The sequence below is a fragment of the Ictidomys tridecemlineatus genome, chromosome 1 (genome assembly GCF_052094955.1).
Source record: "Ictidomys tridecemlineatus isolate mIctTri1 chromosome 1, mIctTri1.hap1, whole genome shotgun sequence".
Taxonomy (NCBI): domain Eukaryota; kingdom Metazoa; phylum Chordata; class Mammalia; order Rodentia; family Sciuridae; genus Ictidomys; species Ictidomys tridecemlineatus.
This window is the reverse complement of record NC_135477.1, coordinates 257072382-257095223: the sequence shown is the minus strand read 5'-3', so window position 1 is coordinate 257095223 and position 22842 is coordinate 257072382. Positions and strand designations below refer to the sequence as shown.

The 22842-nt window shown below is 42.0% G+C and overlaps 1 protein-coding gene across 2 annotated transcripts in view; it reads left to right on the top strand.

The window, feature by feature from the left end:
• The window catches only part of Adcy2 (adenylate cyclase 2), a 377335-nt gene that overhangs the window by 281768 nt on the left and 72725 nt on the right, over nt 1–22842 (top strand). For both annotated transcript variants that reach the window (XR_013424510.1, XM_040273154.2), the window contains exons 13-15: nt 5137–5206; nt 7586–7683; nt 22200–22284. Coding sequence is in view for 1 of the 2 variants with exons in the window: in XM_040273154.2 (XP_040129088.2) it covers nt 5137–5206; nt 7586–7683; nt 22200–22284 (253 nt within the window). In the remaining variant the exon portion in view is untranslated. The remainder of the gene's footprint in view (nt 1–5136; nt 5207–7585; nt 7684–22199; nt 22285–22842) is intronic.

The window sequence follows — 22842 nt, the reverse complement described above, 5'->3', positions numbered from 1 at the left end:
CTATTACCAACACACAGTTACAGGGCCTCAGTTAGTGTGTGGCTTTGCAAAATGCATGTCTGTTCTAGATTGTTCCATATAAATATTTAGAATATTCACGTAGATTATGAAAGATCACATGACATGTAAAGAGAGAGAGAGAGAGAGAGAGAGAGAGAGAGAGAGAGAGAGAGAGAGAATAAAGGCATACAAATCCATGCAGTGCAGCATCCTGATTGGTCAACAGCTGCCAATCAGGTGTGCTGGCACACTGACCATCGCTGTCCTGTGCTGCAGGAGACCAAGCCTCCCAACTCCCAGAGCTCCTGGGGCGCACAGCAGTGCCTAGACAGACACTGCTTTCTCTGGCATCAGGACCACCTCCACACCAGTCCAAATGTTGACACATCACAAACCAGGAAGTAAATGATTCCCTGTGTCCTACCAGTAGCTAACACCTGGGGAAGCATCCAATTCCATTTAATGCAGGGGAAGGACCTCATTCAGTTGATACTCTGTGACCCCCCAACCTAATACAAGACATTAGAAGAAAATAAATCTTGACCAAGCTTAACTGCCAATAATAATACAACATCAAAAACCTGGCCTCTAATGTCAGCCTCCGTCTGTGCTCATGCAAAACTCCTGCCCTCCTGAATCCACCTGTAGAGCTTTCCTTCTAAAGGGATCCTTAGAAAGTTCAGTTGTGGCTTTGTTCTGTTAAGGTTGCTTTTGAATGGTCCGTTGTCTTCGCATCCCTTAGTATTCAAATTCACGTTTAGTTGGCATCTTTGTGTCTTCATGCTTTTTCTTCTAAAGTCATATCTTAGGTTGATGTCACTGCTCCTTTAATGATTTTCCTAACATATTTTAGAAGTCAAATAGAGGAAAAAAAAAAAAAGTCCAGGCAGTACTCAAAAAGTAAAAGGAACATTTTCTAGATGGAAGCTTTTATGCATCTCCCTTTAATCAGCATGATAACATTTGGTTATGGAACACCACAGAATACTCACTAACTCCTCTTGTTTTGTTACGGCGTTCCCTGGTCTTTTAGGACTGATCTGGGGCTCTAGGCCTGAGGCACCATTCAGTGGTTTTTCTGTTCTCGATATAAACCAGTGACTTCTTTGCAGATTGTCCTCTGTTCCTTCACTTATCCATTCATCAAGCATTTGTAAAACGATGAGTAATGCCAGTGTTTGTTCAGCCTGAGACACACAGCATGCAGGCCTGCCTCTCCTGGGCGCGTCTCCACGGGGGCAGGGCCAAAGTTCTCTGAGGGGTGGTCCTGTAACTGCTAACCCCATCAGGAAAGGCCCGGTGCAGTGGCCCCATTCAACCTCAAGCATTGCTTTAGAGGACATCTCCCAGTACAGTCACGCTGGAGGTCAGGACTTTAGCACATGAAGTGGGCAGAGAACACCAGCCTTCCACCCACAGCAGCAGGAGAGTGGCCTTCTACTTCCTTGTCCCTTGGCTGTGAGAACTTGCATTCCTATACTCCAGAGAGACCCTCCATGAGGATGTGGGTGGGCCTCTGCCCATCCCATCCAGTCAGGACTTTGTCTAGAATTTTCTTTATTAGACCTTGGCCAAATAAAGTATCTTAGGATAAACTAACAGGGAATCACTGATAGCTAGTCCAGGGACAGGGATGGGTTAGATTTCTTCATGCCGTGGACGACTTGTGTCAGGGACCATGTCAGAAGAACATGAATAACACACACATTTTTCCCCTCCTCCTCTCCCCTCTCCTCTTTCTCCATAGTTCCCATTTCCAGAAATAATATTTGACCTTATCAGCCAACAGAAATCTTTTTTTTAAAGAGAGAGAGAGAGAGAGAATTTTTTAATATTTATTTTCTAGTTTTCAGTGGACACAACATCTTTATTTTATTTGTATGTGGTGCTGAGGATTGAACCCAGCACCCCGCACATGCCAGGTGAGCGCACTACCGCTTGAGCCACATCCCCAGCCCCAGAAATCTTTTTTAACTTCAAACAGCCAAAGAACATTATGAAATCTCTGATTTTTTACAAGTCTGTAGTGGAAACTCAGGCCACTTCAGAGAATTCACATAGAAACCAAAATCTGAGCTGGTAGGGTGGCACACACCTGTGATCTCAGCGACTCAAGAGGCTGAAGCAGGAGGATTTTGAGTTCAGAGTCAACCACAGTAGCATAGCAAGGCCCTAAGCAATTTAGCAAGATCCTATCTCAAAATTATATTATATATGTGTATGTAAGTGTGTGTGTATATATATATATTATATAAAATAAGTATTATATTTTATATATGTATATGGGCTGGGGATGCTGTTCAGTGGTTAAGCATGCCCAGTGCCAAATAAAAGAGCATGTCCTCCATAATTCTAAGACAAGGTCATCTCCTAATGCTTCAAGGGAGAAGCCACAGATCAAACTCACCACTGTGGGTAAAGAGAATATACCATATACCCATAGCTGGAATTCAGTCATGTCTCCAAGCGCTCCTTGCTTATGAAGCAGGATGTTGGGTGCTGGGGACACTGGACGGGAAGTCCTGGCCCTGAGCACTTGCTGAGCACCTGCAGGACGCAGGTACCTGAAGAAGCCCAGATGGGAGCATGGGCTGCTGATGAATGAGGGGTGGCTTCATTTCCACTTCACCTGAAGCACTCAGTTGCTTTCCCAGCTCTAGTATCCAGGAGCACTTTGAAATTTGACTTTTCTTTTTCAATAAAGAAAAAGAAACATTTTTAGCAAATGTCCAGCACATGTTATTCATAGGTTGATTAAAGTACAGTTCTAAAGTGAGAGGGTTAAAATTTATCTTAAATTTTATTTTCTGGACCTTTATTTTTTTAATTTATTTTTATTTTTTTATTTGTTCTTTTTGGATATACATGACACTAGGATGTATGTTGACATTGCATCCTCCAAATAGTCTCTATAAAAGAGCAATGATATAATTCTGTATCTCGTACCATAGTCAGAAATACCAAAAATGTTATTTCCCTGATACATGAAGTTTATAACATTGAATCAAGCAATGACATGAAATCCAGATTCGCATCCATCTCGCTTTAATGGACGTCATTACAGACACATAGCCGACTTCCTGCCTCAGTGAGAAGTGGACCGTGCATCGCTGAGCCTGGGGTTATTCCAGGTCGACAGGGTGTCATCTGGCAGGGACAGTGTGAGGACGGCCCAGGGGCTTCAAGCAGACCTGGGACTCCCCTTCTCTGAGGGCTGGCCTCCTGAGTGGACAGGTCCTGATGATGCTGTACGTGAGTCACATCTAGAGACCCCACCTGCAAACAGAAGGCAGGGTCACCTCTGATGGTCACCTGTCCCTTCCACTGGTCCTCAAAGGCCTTCACCTTCTGTTTGGTCAGCTTTGTCGCTGCTGTGACTAAAGGACCCGACCAGAACAACTATAGAGGAGGAAAAGTTTGTTTGGGGGCTCACCCTTTCAGAGGTCTCAGTCTATCCATGTCCTGCACCACGGCTCAAGGCTCCAGGTGAGGCTGAGCATCACAGCAGAGGAGTGTGGCAGAGGGAAGCAGCTCACTTGATGACCAGAAACGGAGAGAGACTCCACCCTCCAGATACAAAATATATACCCCATAGCCATGCCCCAGGGAACCACCTCCTCCAGCCATATCCCACCTGCCTCCAGCCCCCACCCAGTTAATCCCATCAGGGATCAATTCACTGATTGAATCAAGACTATGACCCTGTCATTTCTCTTCCAAACCTTCTTGTTTTACACATGAGCTTTTAGGGGACGCCACATCTAAACCATAACACCCTCTGTCTTCCTACTACATCTCAGGAGGTCACCATCCTCAGAAATATGACCAAGTGACTGAAAAAATGCTACATAAGAAATTCATATGAATTAATAATTGTTTCACAAGGTATAATATTTTTTGAAAATTTACATAAAACATAAGTCTTACTCTAAGGTCCTAATATATGAGTTCTTGGTAGATAAACAGAAATACAGGTATAGATGTTGATATAAATATAGATATATATACAGTTGTATGCAAGCATAGACATAAACATACGTATGTGTGTATATTTAAGATTACTATATTTTCCAAAATTCCAGAAGTTTTTATTTGAGGATAATAAAATTATAAATTCCTCAGTGACTAACAACCCATCCAGCATTTCCAGGTACTTTTCTTTAATGCACAGAATTGGAATTTTTTGTATTCTTGCATTCATGGGTAGAAGAAGGTGCAGTTTCCTATGTTACTTATTTTATTTCAGAGAGTGCATACCTAGTTTGTAGCTAAGTGTGTGACTGTGTCAGGCATTTACCCAGCTTCTGCAGCAGCATGCTGGGTGTCTTCGTGTGGCTTATTGGATAATGCAGCACTCTAGTGAAGGATTTTCTCCTTGCATCCTTTCTCTATGTACAACTCTTTCTTAAAACAGACCTACAAGTTGGTTAATTGGAAGAACATAAACTTCCATGTAATTCTTATTTTTTTCCAACATTGGAGAAACACATATGTATGTATCCAGGTGTTGGTATAGATCCATACATATATGTTTATGTTTGCATCAGCAGATTCTCATTATGTTAGGTTTTAGCTATTGTTTAAAACTGCATTTGAACATGATTTTTCCTTTCTCAGGATTTAAATAATGATAAGTGTAGACAGTGTAGAGAGGCACAATCTCCTCACCTAGACCCCAGGGTGTCTGGCTCTCAGGATGATCAGAGTGATGTGCTCCTGGCTCTAAGGCAAGAAAAGGGACAGTTCTCTAGGAACCGAGTCCCTGTGGAGAGGAAGCGCCCATGTGACTTGAGGAAAACTTCAGGGAATCAATTTATTGACATACTTGCATCCTTCTGATAACATCTCCCTAGTTGCTTAATCCGCACAACTTGAGTTTCAGTCTGACCTGGCAGTCGGTTTGCAATACAGGACCTTCTAAGGAGGGTCAGGTGCAACTGCAAATGCTATATTTGCACTTCCTGTTAACAGTCTCAGCATTCCAAATCCAACAAGTTGGAATTGTACATTTTTTAAAAAAATATTCAGTTTGGGATGATTTACAATCAAGGAAGAATGCAAGTCATTTCATAAAAAGTGGTTCCAGATGTTTGGTTGGAGCGTTGGATTCATGATGCCTGTTCCTTTCATTTCCAGGCAATGGCTCAAGTCTGAAGACATTCAGAGAATCTCACTGCTTTTCTATAACAAAATCCTAGAGAAAGAAGTAAGCCTTTTTATTTATTTATTTACTTATTTATTTATTTTTACTCAAAGTCAATTGGTTTTTCTGAATTGGTAATTTTGAATTCCTTCATAAACTGGGGCTCATGTTTTTTGCATGTGGCATTTAAGCTGCTTCTATCAGAACTCCTCTGGCTTCGGTGGTTCTTTCGTGTATACAGTGCTTCAGTGTGTCTCTTTCCACTTGGCCTCCCTCTCTGGCCTCTCAGCCTGCCCAGCACTCTCTAGTAGATGGCGGCTGCAGCATGTCTGAGATCCGGGGCAAAGGGGGAGTGCAGCAGCTGATGCCTGGCTTCCTTGATGTGACGTTTTCTCTGAAAAGGCTTTAAAAGAAAGCAAAATCCTCCCTGGTGAATTTTCAATGTCTTTACACAAATTGCTTTAATATTTTTGACAAAAATGAGTCTACTTTCAACACCTGTTCAGGAAAATTAGACAACCCACACTTTTAAGTTTTGTTGCATGTAAACATTTTCTCATTATGACTTTCAAGGAGCTGTTTCAGGCACAAATAAGAAGCAGATGATTAATTTTTACACATGGAGTTTCGCGTGGCTTTGCTAAATGACTTCAGCAGTCACACGGGAAGGATGATTGTTCTTCCAAGTTCATTTTAAGTCATCTGCCCTTTGTTTTTTGTGGGTCCAGAGAAGGAACAAGATTTACAGGTTGTCTCCTTCATCCAACCTTAGAATTAAAGACTTTGTTTGAGCAAAAGTGATGAATGGCAGTTTTTGCATCACTGGCATTAAAGTTCTGTTTAGAAAATCAGACTCATTGTTTCATGGATATCAAATGAAAATATCAAGCATCAAAATTCTTCTAGAATTCACCAGGGTTGGAAATTACAGGTACATGCAAACTTTCCTTTGTGTTTGTGGTCAAGAAAATAAATTTCTACGTCTAAGTAAAGGATGTAGATGGTGTCGCAAACTGACGCCTGACAGAATGGGTTTTACTGACCACATGAGCCTGGAGTGACAGTCACAGATACTAATGGCTGTCAGCTTCACTGATTCATTATTCCTTCCTGATAGAAGTCCATTTCCCTTGTTGATTCCAAATGAAATTGCACCTCACATCTCTGCACAAAGCTCAGAAGAAGTCAAAAGACAAGCATGTAATTGAATGCATAGGATGTAATCACACTTCAGAATTTATGCTAATATGACCTCTTCATCAGCATGTAAAGTATCCTGGCTATTCAGTCACAAAAGCCACTAGAAAAAAATTCTAGTAAAGAGAAGGTAATTATCATTAAAAACGTAGCCTTTGCTTCCCTACCCCAGGAGAACATATTTGCAGATGCCAACTGTAAGGCAATTTTTAGAGTGCATGGAAACGTAAGTCCTGCCGTCCCCAGCTGCACTCCAGGCCCTCAGGAAGGGGGAAGGCAGCCAGACAAGGCCAGAGACATCACCAGGCCCACAGAGTCCACCCTTCCACACTCAACCCCAGCACGCCTTTCTCCATAACTCGGGAGAGAGAGAATGCAAATGGACAGTGTTTCGGGAGGTTTCAATGGTGACAACGTCACCATTTTATTTCCTCTAATTTTACGATGAACCCTCTTTGGGGAGGCAGTGTAGGTTTGTAGATGAATGGGAGCCTAAATCCAGTCCAGTTGGGGGTCCTGGCTACCTCGTGCACTGGTTCTCCCTGAGCGTGTGGTCACACAATCCCCCTGCAGTCCCCTCATTCAAACCAGGAACAGCAGTGGCTGCAGCCATGTGAGCTGTTGTGAGGATGAGTGATCCAGGACCTGGGCCCCTGGAGAGGCGGGCATGTGGCCAGGGCTACGTGCAACAGAGACCGCATCTCGCCCGTGCCCAGTGCCCATGTGCCTGCACAGGTCAGGAGGGCAGCCCAGCCAGGCAGCCACAGTGGTCAGTCCATGGTCCTGGAGGGTTGGGAGAACCCAGTGCACCACTGCTGATGGTGCTGGACCTGAAGGAAGGGCATGTCCAGGAGCCAGCCCACACGCCTCCCCTTACGTCTTCACTGCCCACTCAGCTAAGCAGCAGTGACATAAATGACAAAAGGAAATGCTAAATGGAATGCGTGTCCTCGACCCTGTTCAAAAGGCACAATTCCATGGTTCCTTCCGCTCACCCCCTCAGATTCCCAGCCAGGCACCTCTCTCCTTAAGGCAGTGATTCAGTTGCACACAAATGCATTTCCAGACAGTTGGGGCATGAATGGTGGTCTCTGGAAGTCATGGCAGCTCACATGGGAGGAAGTGTGACGCCGGAGGCTGTGACCTGCAGTCCCATGCCGTCCTGCTCCTTGCTCTAGGCAGCGGCCACCCTAGGCAGCCCTCCTCCAGCAGAGACCTGACTCCTGGTTTCCTGTCTCCCTTCAGTACCGAGCCACGGCCCTGCCGGCATTCAAGTACTACGTGACTTGTGCCTGCCTCATCTTCTTCTGCATCTTCATCGTGCAGATTCTCGTGTTGCCAAAGTAAGTACTGACGTTTCCCCTGGGAGTCTCGCTGTGCCCCCTCCCCGGGAGCCCAGTTGTATTCAAGGTATGAAAGGTGCTGATTTTCAGACAGGTATTCATCACGTCGGGGTGGAGGAAAGGTAACTCCGGGTCCTGAAGGCTGAGTACCCCATGTGCTTTGCTTAGACTCAGAAATAACTTGATTTTCCAAGCGGACGTATTGATTCCCCTCGGGGATTTTTTAAAATAAATGTGACCTTCTTACGTTGCTCTTGGTGTGACTCTGATGCACCGTCTAAGAAATGCGGTGCAATAACCTGACCCCACACAATCTCCTTCAGGTGTGATTTCTAATAAACAAAGAACACCACAGTGTGTTGAAGGGCCAGCACTGCCCTGGGCACACTGGCCCACCATCCACTGTGGTCAGGTCCAGTGGGTCTCGCTTCCCTCCCTTCTGTCCTAAATCCACCCTCTGCGGTCCTCTTTGACCACTCCAGGGCTGGGTCCAGCTGGCCCCTCCCAGAAACACGGTGCAGAGGGGAGGGGCTGAGCACACCAGGTTCCTTTCTGGTCCTACCTACTGGTGAAAAGCCAGTCATTCTGTGAGGCCTCCTCCATCTTCTCTCTTGAACCTTCTTAACGACAGCAATAGACACCAAGCAACTTTCTCCAAAAATCTCCTGTCCTTCTGGCAAGAGATATAGAAAAAAAAAAAAATCTGGAATCGACTTTCTTTCCCCTCTTCAGCATCGATTATGTAAAATCCAAAGTATCATTTTCTTTCTTTAAAATTTTTTGTTTGTTCTTTTTAGACATTTGTCCACTTGTTCCTGAACGTATTTTGACAGGTCATACGTACGTGGAGTACAGCTTCCCGTTCTGTGGTTGAACATGACATGGAGTTTCACTGGTCGTGTATTCATATATGAACATAGGAAAGTTATGTTCATTTTATTCTACTGTCTTTCCTATCTCCATCCCTCCTTCCCTCCCTTCATCCCCCTCTGTGTAATCCAAAGTTCTTCTTTTCTTCCCTCCTTGCCTCCCTTATTGTGTGTCAGCAGCCACATATCAGAGAGAACATTCAGCCTTTGGTTTTGCGGGAACGGCTTATTTCACTTAGCATGATATTTTCCAGTCCCATCCATTTACTTGAAAATGCCATAATTTCATTTGTCTTTATGGCTGAGTAATATTTCATTGTAAAGCACCATTTTCGATCCAGTGGAATTCAGCTGTGCGATTGAACGTAGCCCCATGACACAGCTAGCATTTGTGAGCAGCCAAGCTGCCTGGATTTGGCGGTACTTTAATTCATGAAGATGCTCAGCAAGCTGGAAAGAAGTGCTATGTCCCCCACCATCACCCCCATGCTCCAAAAGATTTTGTTCTGGACACTGAGCCATTGCAATGGCATTTACAAAAGTAATAGCAAAGCAAAGTATTATTCATATATGTACAGATCCTCAGATAGCCATTCTGTTTTGGGAGGCGTATCCACTGTATTTCCTCTTACCCCAAGGATTCGCTTTGGAATATATGGACCAAAGGAGCCCTTCTTCTAGATTTGCAAAATCTTGAGTGAAACCTCCCAATAAGTGAATGAATTCATTCATTTTTCTCCATCTTCGCATCAGCTGAATACCTCTATGTTCTCTCCACCTGAGTACACAAGATCTGTTCCTCACTGGAAAGAGTTGGGAGAGGAGAAAGTGACTGGGGCATTTTAAAAGATGCCTCCAAAGAACACAAAGACTTTCAGAGAACAAGAATATTCTGTTTGGGGGGCTGGAATAGTGGCTCAGTGGTAGAGCACTTGGCTCACTTGTGTGAGGCACTGGGTTCAATTCTTAGTAGTGCATATAAATAAATAAAATAAAGGTCCATTGACAATTAAAAAATATTTTTTAAAAAAGAAAAAGAATATTCTGTGTGATTTCCCTTTTAAGAAGCACACAGTGCCGTGTCCTTGCAGTCTTGGTGTTGGTTTTCTGGTCTCTCTTCTGCTGTGTTGCACCTCTGTAGACTGCAGAAGTCCATTTTCTCACACCCATTAATTTGGTATTTTGTGAGCAACAAGTGCACCCTCAAGCTTGAGCCTTGTGACACTTGTGCAGGTTGCATTTCCTTTGGGACGTCCACAGAGAGTAGCCCCAGGGAAACCCAGCTACTTCCTCCTGCAGAGCTTCCCGGCTCGGGCTCTGCCTCACAGCTAAGTTGCTCCTTCATCTGCCTTTCGTGTGATTCTCTTCTTTCTTTTTCTTCCTCAACAATTTTGCTATGAAATATTTCAGTGATACAGAAAAGGACACAGAGTAATATGGTCAGCACCCATGTGTGCATAATGCAGGCTTTGCTAATGTCATCCCTGTGTCCTGTTTACCGCAAATGTGGTTTTTACTCCTGGGGATCGTCACCGATGGGCTTGGACCTACTTTTAACATACCATCTTGTCTTGTGTTTCCTTTATTTTTACTTGGTTCTTTCACCCCTCTTCCTAACTTCTAAAGGGCTCATCGAGTTATTTTATTCTTTTATACACACCCAGACACACACACACACACACACACACACACACACACACACACATCCCATATCTTTATTTCCTTTATTTCACATTTTCTCTTGAATATAGACCGGGGATAACATTGTAAGTTGACTTTTATTTTCCTTCAGTATTGTGGCCACATCTTTCTGCTGCGTTCCATTTCCTATTATTGCTGATGAAACGTCTTCCACCGGTCTCACTGTAGTTTTTTGTAGGTAATCTATTGTTCCTCTCTGGGCGCCTTTCAGGATTTTATTTCTCCCTGGACTTTTACTATATTTTTTCTAGCTGTGAATTTGTTTTTATGTACCTAAGTGACTAGTTGCAGTTTTTCAGTCTTTGATCTTGTGTCCTTAAAAATTCAGTACAGTTCTTAAAATTCTTTACCTTTATACATTGCTCCTTATGTTTTGTGTGATCGTTCCTCCCGGGGCTCTTTTTAGCAATATGTTGTGTTTTTTCATTCTGTGCTGCAGAAAGAAATTGTGATTTTTTTTTCTCAAAGTTTACAAATCTGCCCTTTATTTAGGATTAAATTCAGGTAAATAAATTCCTTATCCATTTTGAGTTTATAATTTCAATGTGTGTGTGTGTGTGTGTGTGTGTGTGTGTGTGTGTATTTATATCTAAGAAGCCTATTTGGTCCTTTTTAAAACTTGACTTTTAATAAAATATTTCTATATTTTGCCTATGGATATTTTATTTCCTACCCATTGATTTGCAGATTTGACACATATAACATGGAAGTATCTCTGGTTTCATTCTGCTATTTCTCATTCATAAATAAGTGTGTTGACTTCTGCGGTTGGTCTGTATGACTCTGTCCAGGTGGACTCCAGTGTTGTCCACAGTTCTGACTGTGAGTTCATCAACAGCAGAGCTTCAGTCAGGCCTGATTTCATGTATTCATAGTTGTAAAGACATCACTACGGGACAGTTTTTGGTTCTAGGTTCCTCTGGGATTCATGAGGTCAAGTCACAGCGTAGTGTTGAACCTGCGGACAAGGTTCCTCCACCAAGCAGACCATGAGAATTTGCATCAACCTCCCTGGCCTGGGCCAGGATTGGGGATCTCAGTTTTCACAGATGAGTTTTTTCTACTCATGGCCCCAAAGATAGTTCTCTTCCCTGCAAATTACCTGGCCAAATGACAGAGTTTTCTGTTTTCCCTTTCCTGGTGGGAGAGCACTTCTTGTCTCCTAATTTTATTCAGAACTGAGTTCCTTCTTAATTCATCAAATTCCTGGGAGATCACCTGCCTTGGGTAGAAATGAAACCTCACACCCCACAGCAGGTATCTGCTCCCAGTTCCTCCTGGTCCATTTAGCATGGACGCCTCTCAGCATTCTGCCTGTGAACACCTGCTGTGTACCTAGCAATTTCTCTGTCTTGCTCTCATGTAGGTGGGAAATAATTCTGTTATATTTTAGGAAGCATTTTCATTAGGGTAACGGTGCCTCTCCCTTCTGCTGACATTCCCTTACTCAATTTCTTAGCTAGTGAAATTACAGTTCTATTCTGCTTTGTTGGTTTTCTTTCCTTTTGATAAATTGTCTTATGTGCGTGTGTGCACGCATTTGTAGCTTCTTAAATTTTTAATTGACAAATAACGATGGCATGTTTTCGTGGGGTCCAGTGTGAGTTTTAGTCTGTGTGTACATTATGCAATGACCAAGTTGTGAGTTTTAGTCTGTGTGTACATTATGCAATGACCAAGTCACGGTCCTCAGCATATTCATCATCCCAGGTTTGTTCAAAAAGGGAAGGTGCTGAGTGACAGAATGAATGAGGGACTAGTAGAGGAATCTGTTACTCAGGAAGAATCACAAAGGGCTTAGTCCTTTAGAAAGGGGGCCTGATGTCAGTCTTATTCAGTTCATAATTTTTTAATCTGGTTCTAGTCTTAGAATTTAAATAGGTGACAATTAGATTATTAAATGGCTCTTCCTTTTGAAATCGCTTTTTTTTTCATTCTGCCTTGCAGTATAACTTTGTTAGAAATGGCAGCTATTTTCCAAAATTGATCAAGCATCAAATGTTTCTATATGTTTTAGTCTTTTTATTCATATTGTCAGCAAAACTAAATGGTTATGTTAAATCTGGTATGAAGACAGTGTTTAGAACAAGGGTATATTTTTTTTCCTAATAAAATTTAGTTAAACACATGTGTTTCATTAGCCCGAGTAAAAATAATAATAATGATATTTTACTTAAGAAAAATGAACAGCCAAATTATAATGTTAAATATCTTAGAACTATTATTTCTTGGAACTTTGATTTTTTGATGTTTCATTACTCATTTCAATACTCAACATTCAGTTATTCCTTAATGTAATGATCAAGTCATTTTTATTGTTATTATACCCTCAAAGGGTATTTTAATGTTATTATATGCTAAAAAGAAAAAGAAGATAGTTTAATAGTATCATTCTTCATATCCATTAAAAGTAGACCTGATTGATTTCCTAAACACAAATGATGGAGAATAACTACTGTGCAGGCAGTTTGCTCTGGTGGGTAACTCAGTTTGTGGGATTGGTGGCTGGGCAAAGAGTCAGGAGACAGTCGTGGTGGTAGGTGGGGTTGGAGGAGCAGTGTGAGAGGGCAGGTCATGTTGGTCGGTCCTGCAGGTCATTTTGAGATCTGTGGATTTCTCCATGGGTACTTTGTGGGAAGTCATGGCAGATTCTGAGCAGAGGACGTGATCTGCCTATGCTTGGACAAGATTGTTCTCGTTCTTCCAGGGGGCAGGGAGGAATAGGAATACCAGGCGACAGTGAAGGTTCACACTGGCATAGCCCTGGGGGTGGTAAAGTGGGTCCAGGTCGGGATATATTGTGAGGAATGACATAGACAGTTCTTGCTGTGGGATTGGTCATGAAGAACATGAGAAGTTAAGTTTTGTCAGTCTTTATTTTTGTTTATCATTTGAACAACTGGAAAAATGATTGGCATTTACAGGAAAGAATCTTAAACAGTGGAGAGAATGTGGACTTGGGGCTCACCTCTGAAATCAAAGACTGTGTGAGTGTGTGTGTGTGTGTGTGTGTGAGAGAGAGAGAGAGAGAGAGAGAGAGAGAGAGAGAGAGAGAGAGAGAAAGAGAGAGAGAGAGAATGCAGGTGGTGGGGTTTAGGGGCATGTTCATGGGAGGAGATGCATGCACATATATTCTGGAGAATTTAGCACTCAGGTGGAATTTAAATCTGCAGGATGAGGTGAGCTCAACTAAGAGAGTAGAAAAAGAAAACGGCCCTTCCATTGAATAAGGTGTGTGAAAAAACACATCTTCAGTCCATGTCATGTGAAGGGGAAGTTCTTAGTCAACCAAAGGTAGCTCTTTTTCCTTCTTGCACATCTTAGGACCTTCAAGTGGCCACAATCTTTTGAGGCTAAGCTAAGACCTCCTATCAGGGAAAGGCTACTCCCATAGTGGTAATAGTTAAATACCATTTTCTCCTTTTGACTTTCACATCTGTTTCTTATTGAATTCCCTTTCATTTTGAAGTTCTGTCATTTAAAGAACAGGAATTTTTATTATTTCATGCTGACTTACAATCAAACACTTTGCTCCCTCAGATATTTTGATCTTTGCTGAATCCCATGGCACAGACCTGGGCAGAGGCTTGGCAGAGCCTCCCTTGGGTGGGCCTCGAGGACCAGGGGGAAGAGTGGGTGTCAAGTCAATACGCCAGATAAAACCCCACAGAAGGACTCCATGATTTACCCACAGCAACAGCTTATGATAGTTTGATCTTCAGGTTTTGGGGGAGAGGTGTGTCTGTGGGGTTTTTCCAACAAGTGAATCTCATCTGAGTCACAGCCATTGTCTGCCGTAAAGGAAAGAGAACAGAGATAGGGGAAAAGACCTTCCTGTCTCAATTCAGCCTTTTCCACAGAGCTAACAATACACTTGATGAAAGTGCCAAAGTCTAACATCATTGGTAAAAGGTGTGATTTTTCCTGCCCCATGGCAGGGAAGAGTCAAATCTGCTTTTCAGCCAGTACATGAATCAATTATGCTGGTGTGTCTAAAAGACACAGCTTTACAGCCAGAATGTTAATTAAAATTGATTTAGTTACACAAACATCTTGGTATGCTTAATGGGCCTGAACAGGCTTCTGATAGAACAGGCAGGATAAATGGTGATAATTAAGAGTTTGGACCAACCATCGCTTTGCCTCATGGTAGTTCTAGTTCCCTGGTGTCTTGGTCTGTGGATGGCTCCAACAAAGTGCCATAGACTGCACAGTTTATAAACCACAGAGGTTCCTTTCTCACCGTCCTAGACAGCAGAAGCCTGAAGTCCGAGTGCCAGCATGGCTGGGTGCTGGGGAGGGCCCTCTTGCATGCAGTCTGCAGGCTGCTGTCTTCTCCCTGCCTCCTCATGTGGAGGAAGAGATGGCTAGCCCTCCAGCTGGTGCTTATAAGGGCACTGGATCTTGTCCCCTAATCATGCCCCAATGGGCCCACCTCCAGATAGGATCACATTTGGGATTGAATTTCGACCTATGAGCTTGGGTACCCTCAAGCATCCAGTTCACAACAACCTGGCCTCGGGCTGTATTGAGTTCATCTGAACAAGAACACCAGCCTTGTTCTTGTGGCCTCAGCTCCAGTGCTGGATGTCCTCTGGCTAGGCCTGTCAGGGAGAACGGCTCGGGTCAGAGTCCTAGGCAGTGAGACCCTTTTCTATATTCAAGAGCATTTCACCTACAAACATACTTTTCCATCCTTCTTTCCTTTCTGTTGTATTTTTATTTTATTTTTTTATTTTTGCCTGATTTCCTGGCTTGATTTCCTGCAAGGCTGAATATTAGTAACCCTAGCAGAGCCTGTTGTAGCTCATGACCTTAGGACGGAGGGTTTGGCCTTTCAATCCCAGATATGTTCACTGTTTGTTGTTAATGGGATCCTTTATCATCATGAGGAAATGCCACCTTACTCATACTTTGTGAAGTGTGCTTATCATGAAATAGTTTTGGATTTTGTCAAATGCTGTTTATGCAGCTATTGGCATGATCATAAATTTTCTCTCCTTTAGGTTGTTAATATGGTTTATTACATGGATGGATTTTCGGATATTAAGTCAACTTTCATTTCTTGAGTAAATCCCACATTGTTCTGGTACAAAAATTATATTATATGTGGCTAAATTTGCTTTGCTAATATTCTGCTGATATATTTTAACCTATATTCTTAAGAGATATTGGTCTCAGGTTTTGATTTATTGTGAGCTTTGTCTGGTATTGCTATCAAGATTATACTTGCCTCATAAAATGAGTTAAGAACTCTTTCTTTTTCTCCTATTTCCTGGAAGAGCTTGTGAAGAATCTGCATTAATCATTTTTAAACGATTGCAAGAATTCACCAGTGAAGCCATGGGCAAAGGTTGTTCTCTGAAAATAGTATTTATTTAATATCATTTTTAATTTTTTAAATTAATAAGTCAGTTTCTTGGCTTTTATGGGTAAATCTAGTCAGATTTTCAATTTCTTTTTGAGTCAATTTGTGTTTTTCATAACAAATTTTTTTAAAATTATCATTCCTGCTAAAATACACATCTGTCACGCATCCAACCAATGCAAAAGGAGATAAATAATCATATCAGTAACATTGTTTTCCTTTATCAGCCCCATGCCTTAGCAGATTCTGAATTTTGAGGAAAGATCAAAAGAGTGATCTTCAGATACACACAGAAAAAAGATCACTAGCAGTTCTTTGGTGTTTTCTACTGCATCTAATAGACTATTATAGTCAAATATTAATAGCAAATTGTTTTCTCAGGCTTCAATATCTTTACTTGACCTGATTTCAGGATGTTCAAGGTCTCTGTCAAACGTCATAATAGTAGAAAAACTATTCCTTAAAAAAAATAAAACAATGAAATTAATTTTAGAAAACAAGGGCCTTTACAAATAATTGTAATGCAGAAATCCATTACTTAAACTCTGATTCACAAAATAAATCATAGGATTTTAAAGTAGATTAACCATAATAATCACTAAATGTGTTGATATGTGTATAATTAAAGGCTAATATATTCCAAAATCACTTGTCTATTCATAATAAAATTCAAAGTTGGCATGACCCAAGAGATAGGTAGATATTTGCTCAATACTCTTAATTAATTTTTTTTTTAAAAAAGTATTTTTTCCCCAAAAGAAAAAAACAAAGAAAAGAAATTTCAGAAGTAACTCTGATTCCTTCCTAGGTTTCTACCTAACCAATAACAATATTATGCCTTAAAAGTAAATAAATAAATACATAAAAATAAAAACAAAACTTCATTCAGTTAATAGATTACAATTCAACACATTCAACAACAGAAACATAAATAAACTCAGGTATTTCGATGAGGGAATTTAGTAAGAAGTATCCACAGAATAAGGGGAAAAGTGAGAAGCCAAAGGGGCTGCTCATGAAGCAGCCCAGGTATTAGCAACAAGGAGAACCTGCCACTTCCCTTGACGTGTAAGGGAACAGATGGAGGTGGTGGCAGCAGACACCCAGGCCCTGGGCCTTCCGGAAGTGCGAGCAGAAGGACAGCAAGGCTCCTGGTCAGAGTGAGATGAAGGCACGTGGGTATACCCACAAGGACCTGGGACTTTAGAGGAGGCGGGGGCAGCGGCTCATCTGGAAAAAGCCACTCGGTAGAGAACACTGGTTAGATCTTCCTTCCCTGACTTCCCGTGTCCATCAGTACTTCCCACCGGCCAGTCTTAGCTGAATAAATGTACAGTGAGTCTTGAGTTTCCAGCCGTCTGAGAAATAAATTCCCAAATTTCTTTAAAATAATCAACCTCCAAATGCAAGAAGTTCTGCTAACAGCAAGCAGGGGAACACACACACACACACACACACACAAACACACACTCGCACACTCGTGCACACACACGCACGCACACGTGCACACATACACACACACGCATGGTATGTCATAGTTGAATAATTGAACTATAAGTCGGGGAGGACTTAGATGCAACCAAAGGTGTTGGAGGAGACACTGAGTTTCTCTCCAGAAACTAGGGAGGAGAGAAGACGGCTGAGCGTCTTAAATGTAGACATCAGCAACCTTGACTCTGACGTGGAGTAGAATGTTTAAGTCAAGGTGAAATAAAGACAATTCTATGAGTAAATGAAAAGCTGGGGAATCCACCACTAGTAAACCCGAAGCAAAAGAAATGAGAATGGAAATGCCTCCACCTGAGGCGAAATGTTGGAAGGAAACTTGAAACCGCAGGAGGGAATGAAGAGCGCTGCCCGTGCTTCGTGTGTGAAGGGCTGTAACAAGGGCACGTGCTGGATGTGAAAGCCAGCGGCTTATCACAAAAATAAAAATACATGCAGAAAATTCTGAAGTAGAAGAAAATGGGATTTTGTTGTTGTGAAGATCGTACGTAGTTTTTGAAGTGGTGCAACATTCATGCTCAGTCACTTCTGATAAGAATGTGTGCTTCGACTCTGTGAAGTCATCCTACGATGGTGATCCACGCATACCATGTTGACAGCACACGATTCACAATAGCCGGACTACAAATCCACCTAGGCGTCCCTCTGCAGATGAATGGATAAAGAAATTCTGTTTATATACCTAATGGAGTTTTATTCAGCCAGAAAGAAAAACAAAATTATATCATTTGCAGGAAAGTAAGTGGAACTTGAGACCATTTTGTTAAGGAAAAAAATTAAATTTAAAAAGTCAAGAGTCATGTTTTCTCTTATGTGTGGAAGCCAGAGAGGAGAAAGGGAAAGGAACGTGGGGAAGGAATGGGGATGTCATGAAAAATCAAAGGGAGATCAGCAGAGGAAAGGGTCCGGGGTAGAAGGTGGAGAGAGGAGGAAGTGCTGGCGGTGATATCGGCCAAGTGCATCTTTAGATCATGTGCACATCTCAATAGGTAACAACAGATCCTATGGTGCACAACTATAGTGCACCAGTAAAAAAGTGTGAGAAGAGAAATAAAAAGAAAGAAAAAAGAATGTAGACTTTAATTTTTGAACAATCATTACAAAACAAGAGTGGCCTGGGGATAGGGCTCAGTTAGTAGAGTGTTTGTCTCACATGTACAAGGCCCTGGGTTCAATCCCTAGCAACACTAAAATGAAATAAAATAGATATAGCTAAAAAGCCAATAGAGGAAAATTTTAAAATACTGTGAATATATTTAATTAATGAAAAATGTCCATTAACAAAAAAGGAACAGAGGAATAAAAGGAAATGAAACACACAGAAAACAAATAGTAAGGTGGTAGGTTAAAATAATAGCAAAAAGTATAGCAATCAGGTCACACAGACAAAAACTGTACAGCAAGGGACAATGATAAGATGAGATTAAATTCAACCATATGAAATGTAAAAAGACCAGATTCATTAAATAAAAGCAGACCAAGCCATGCACTGTCTGAGAGATGCACTTTGAACACAAAAGGCAGGCATGAGAGAAGTAAAGGAAGAAATGTATGATGTAAACAGTAAGCACAAAACCACTGTACACATAGTAATATCAGACAAAGTAGATGCAAAGGCAAAGCAGTGGTAACAGAGAGAGTGGCCAAATAATGGTTAAAGGTCAAGTCATCAAAATACATAAGTCATAAGTGTGCTTATGCCCCTATATAATCATGAAAGATAAAACATCAAAGAGAATAAGGCAACTCCATAATCATAATTAAACATTTGCTATGCCTTTTCTGGCTCTTAGTATGTAAAACAGGATGTTGAGGGCATGAGCAACATTTTCAAATTCCTAATCACTGTTTTATAGAGCACTAGACCCAACTGCAGAATATTATCATCTCAATTACTCAAGTCAAAGAGCACTGGCCAAGACATAGCCTATGCTAGGCCACAAAAGTCCCTGAACACATTTAAGATTGAAATAAGTTTTAAAAGAAATAAATAAATCTTACAGCCTGATATTTAATGATCAGGAAGCATAGCCTTTAAAAAGAAACCAAAAATTTATTCCTTAAGATCAACAGAACATGCAAATCTTTAAAACACTGATCTAGAGAAAACGAGAAAAGTGGCATTAACACAAGAAGCAATCCCTTTAAATAGAGGCACTTTAAACTGTAAGTCAATAGCACATAGAATATTGCACATTTGAAAATATAAATGAAATAGATAATTTTCTAGGAATATTTTCAAAACTGACTCAAGAAATAGAATCAGTAAACATGGCAAAATTCTGACAAGTCTAGTCCTAAAAACCAAACCTGGGTCAAGAATGCAGTTGCATAAACATAAATTCTGACTCGACTGCTTAGTAGAGCTATGACTTTAGGCAAGTTTCTCAACTCTTGGGTCCTCAGTTTGTCTTTGGAAAAAATGAAATAGTAATACTAACTGCCATAAAGGACTATTATGAGGATAAAGTGAACTATGCCTATAATATCCCCAGTACAGCTCCTAGTATGTAGTAAATATTCAATAGTCTTTAGCATGCATCATCATTACTTCCACCACTACCACCATCATTACCACCACTATCATCACACCATCACCACTAGCACCAGCACCATCATCACCATCATCATCCTCATCACCATCACCATCATCATCACCATCACCCTCATCATCACCATCACCATCATCATCACCATCACCCTCATCATCACCATCACCATCATCATCCTCATCACCATCACCCTCATCATCACCATCACCATCATCATCACCATCATCCTCATCATCACCATTACCATCATCATCATCATCATCATCATCACCCTCATCACCTTCACCATCATCACCATTACCATAATCATCACCATCACCATCACCATCACCATCATCATCACCATCACCCTCATCATCACCATCACCATCATCATCACCATCATCCTCATCATCACCATTACCATCATCATCATCATAATCATCATCATAATCATCACCATCACCCTCATCATCACCATCACCTACACCATCATCACCATTACCATAATAATTACCATCACCATCACTATCACCCTCATCATCACATCATCTTCACCATCATCACCATTACCATAATCATCACCATCACCATCACCATCACCCTCATCATCACCATCATCTTCACCATCATCACCATCATCCTCATCATCACCATCACCATCACCCTCATCATCACGATCACCATCATCATCACCATCATCATCACCATCACCCTCATCATCACCATCACCATCAACATCATCAACCTTACCATCATCATCATCATAATCACCATCACCATCATCAACCTTACCATCATCATCATCATCATCACCATCACCATCATCAACCTTACCATCATCATCATCATCATCACCATCATCACCATCACCATCATCATCATCACTATTTCCATCATAACCATCACCATCACCACCACCTTCACCATCACCATCAAATAATTTTCAAATAGTTTTAAAGTTTAAGTTTACCAAACCATCTAGAAGGGGACGTTCATGAAACAGTTCCAGTTGAGAAAAAGGTAAGGGTACTGAGCCCACCTTATGAGGCCAGCATTACCTTGACACTGAGAAAGAATTAGGAGAATATAGAGTCAAAGAGAATCTGTCAGACCTCTTATATAAAACTGCGGGAGATGGTGGCAAGCCAAAATTCATCAGATGGAGCATCACATCCCCCTTCAGTCACAGGGCTAAGGACAGGACTGTCACACCAAGAGCTCTGCACACACTCGTGTCCCCCTAGCCTTCCACCAGGCTGGAGACTCCGAGAGGATGTGTTGGGACTCAGCCAGCCTCAGGCCAAGGAGCTGGGAGCAGGGCCTCTGTTGGCTTCTGACAAGGAACAAGCATTAGAGTGATGTGGGGTGGGAGAATGTTCTAGTTAGGAGAAGTTAGGTGACTTCTAGACTATATCAGTCCAGGGCAGGGATGACGTCTCACTTTTTGTATCATGGCACCTCTTATGAGCTGGCCCATGAGAAAGGTCAATGTGGAATTATTTGGTATATTTTCACCCTCCTAGCAGTCTGACGATTACTCATAAAATGTAATTTTTATGAGAAAAAAAATGTTATTATCAGGCCAGATATTTGAAAGCACTGTGAATCACGTCCAGGACATGACTCAGTGCCCGATACATTACTGGGTCAGACTTCAGCGTTGGTTTGTAGCTCTTGCTGTATGTGTGCATGACCCTGTGGTCATCTCTCGTAATGGAGTCGGTGTCTGGGGTCTGACTGAGGGAAACCTTCCTGTCAGGGAGCGTCGGGGGCATGACTCAGTCCACTAATGGCTCACTCTGTTTCTCCTCTTCTGGGGCTCACGGCCTGCGCTTTGCGGGGTGATTTCAGCTTCCTGCTGACTGCGTCTGCTTATCCGATTCCACAGGGGGCATTTGGAGTGTGGCTCCTCTTCTCAGCGCCAGATCTTGTGTGTCTTCATGATCTCCCACCAGCCTCACAGGCCCAGGCTGCATTGTGGCCTCAGACACCACCTGACCCCCCCTTGGGTGTGCCATTCAAATTCCATCTTGGAAGGCCTGTTACGCTTCAGCCTTATTTCATACTCCTGATATTTTTCTCCTGAGGTTTAACAAAATTTTAAAAGTCTTTGAATTGTTTAATTATTTAAGGACCAATCAGAAATGTATATGACTCCCAGTCCGGAGGCTGAGGCAGGAAGTTGGCAAGTTCAAAGCCAGCCTCAGCAACTTAGTGAGACCCCAAGCAACTCAGTGAGACCCTGTCTCTAAATAAAATACAGAAAGGGCTGGCTTCAAAATATACAAAGTTCTTTTTCTACAAAGAACTGATGCCTCTAGGGCAGCTTGGGTAAGTGATAGCAAGTTGTCGACCACAGCAGTACACACCTCACCATGGACACGGGTTTCCCTTGTTTTGGCCTCCTTCTCGTTTCTCAGGAAAGCTCTCAAGGGTTTCAGGGCCCACTCACTTCAGTCCCGATTACGCCCAAGGCATCCTGGGAGCTTTCCAGAGGGCTCTAGGTGTCCCCTAACCTGTGGCCTTTGTTTCCTGCAGGACCACGGTCCTCGGCGTTTCCTTTGGAGCTGCGTTCCTGTCTCTGGCCTTCATCCTTTTGGTCTGCTTTGCTGGACAGATTTTGGTAGGTACTTCAAATATGGGACTCTTTAAAACTGTGTTAAGTTTATAAAACGGGATTTCTTGCTTAAAATATTCAAATATAGGGTGCTCGCTGATTTACACTTCAAGAGTGCGGTTCCCAGCAAAGGAGTACGTGCCCTTCAGATGAGCAGCCCTGGGTGTGAACTGAGGCAGCTCTTGGACAAGACAGATGCTAACTGAAGATTATTTAAACCGTCGCCTGTCACACCCTGAAATAATGTTTTTGCCAATTTGTTTTTGTCAACAATTTATCCTCTGCTTTAAGTTTTCTGAGTATCCACACCAGTAAATATCAGTGTAACAGGAAGCTTTTCTTGGGGCGGGGGGGGGTAAAATTTGAGCCAAATACATTTTTGACATCCACTTTCAAGATATAAAATTCTGGAATATTTGAAGATGACAAATGGTCAAATATCTTACATTATTAGTATTTCAATTTTAGCCAACTGTCGTCAACTTTTGTGGCTTAAATATTGGTTCTGGATATGAGTTAAATCTCAGCTTATCCTTGAGTGTCACAAGTGTTGCCGGCTGGCCA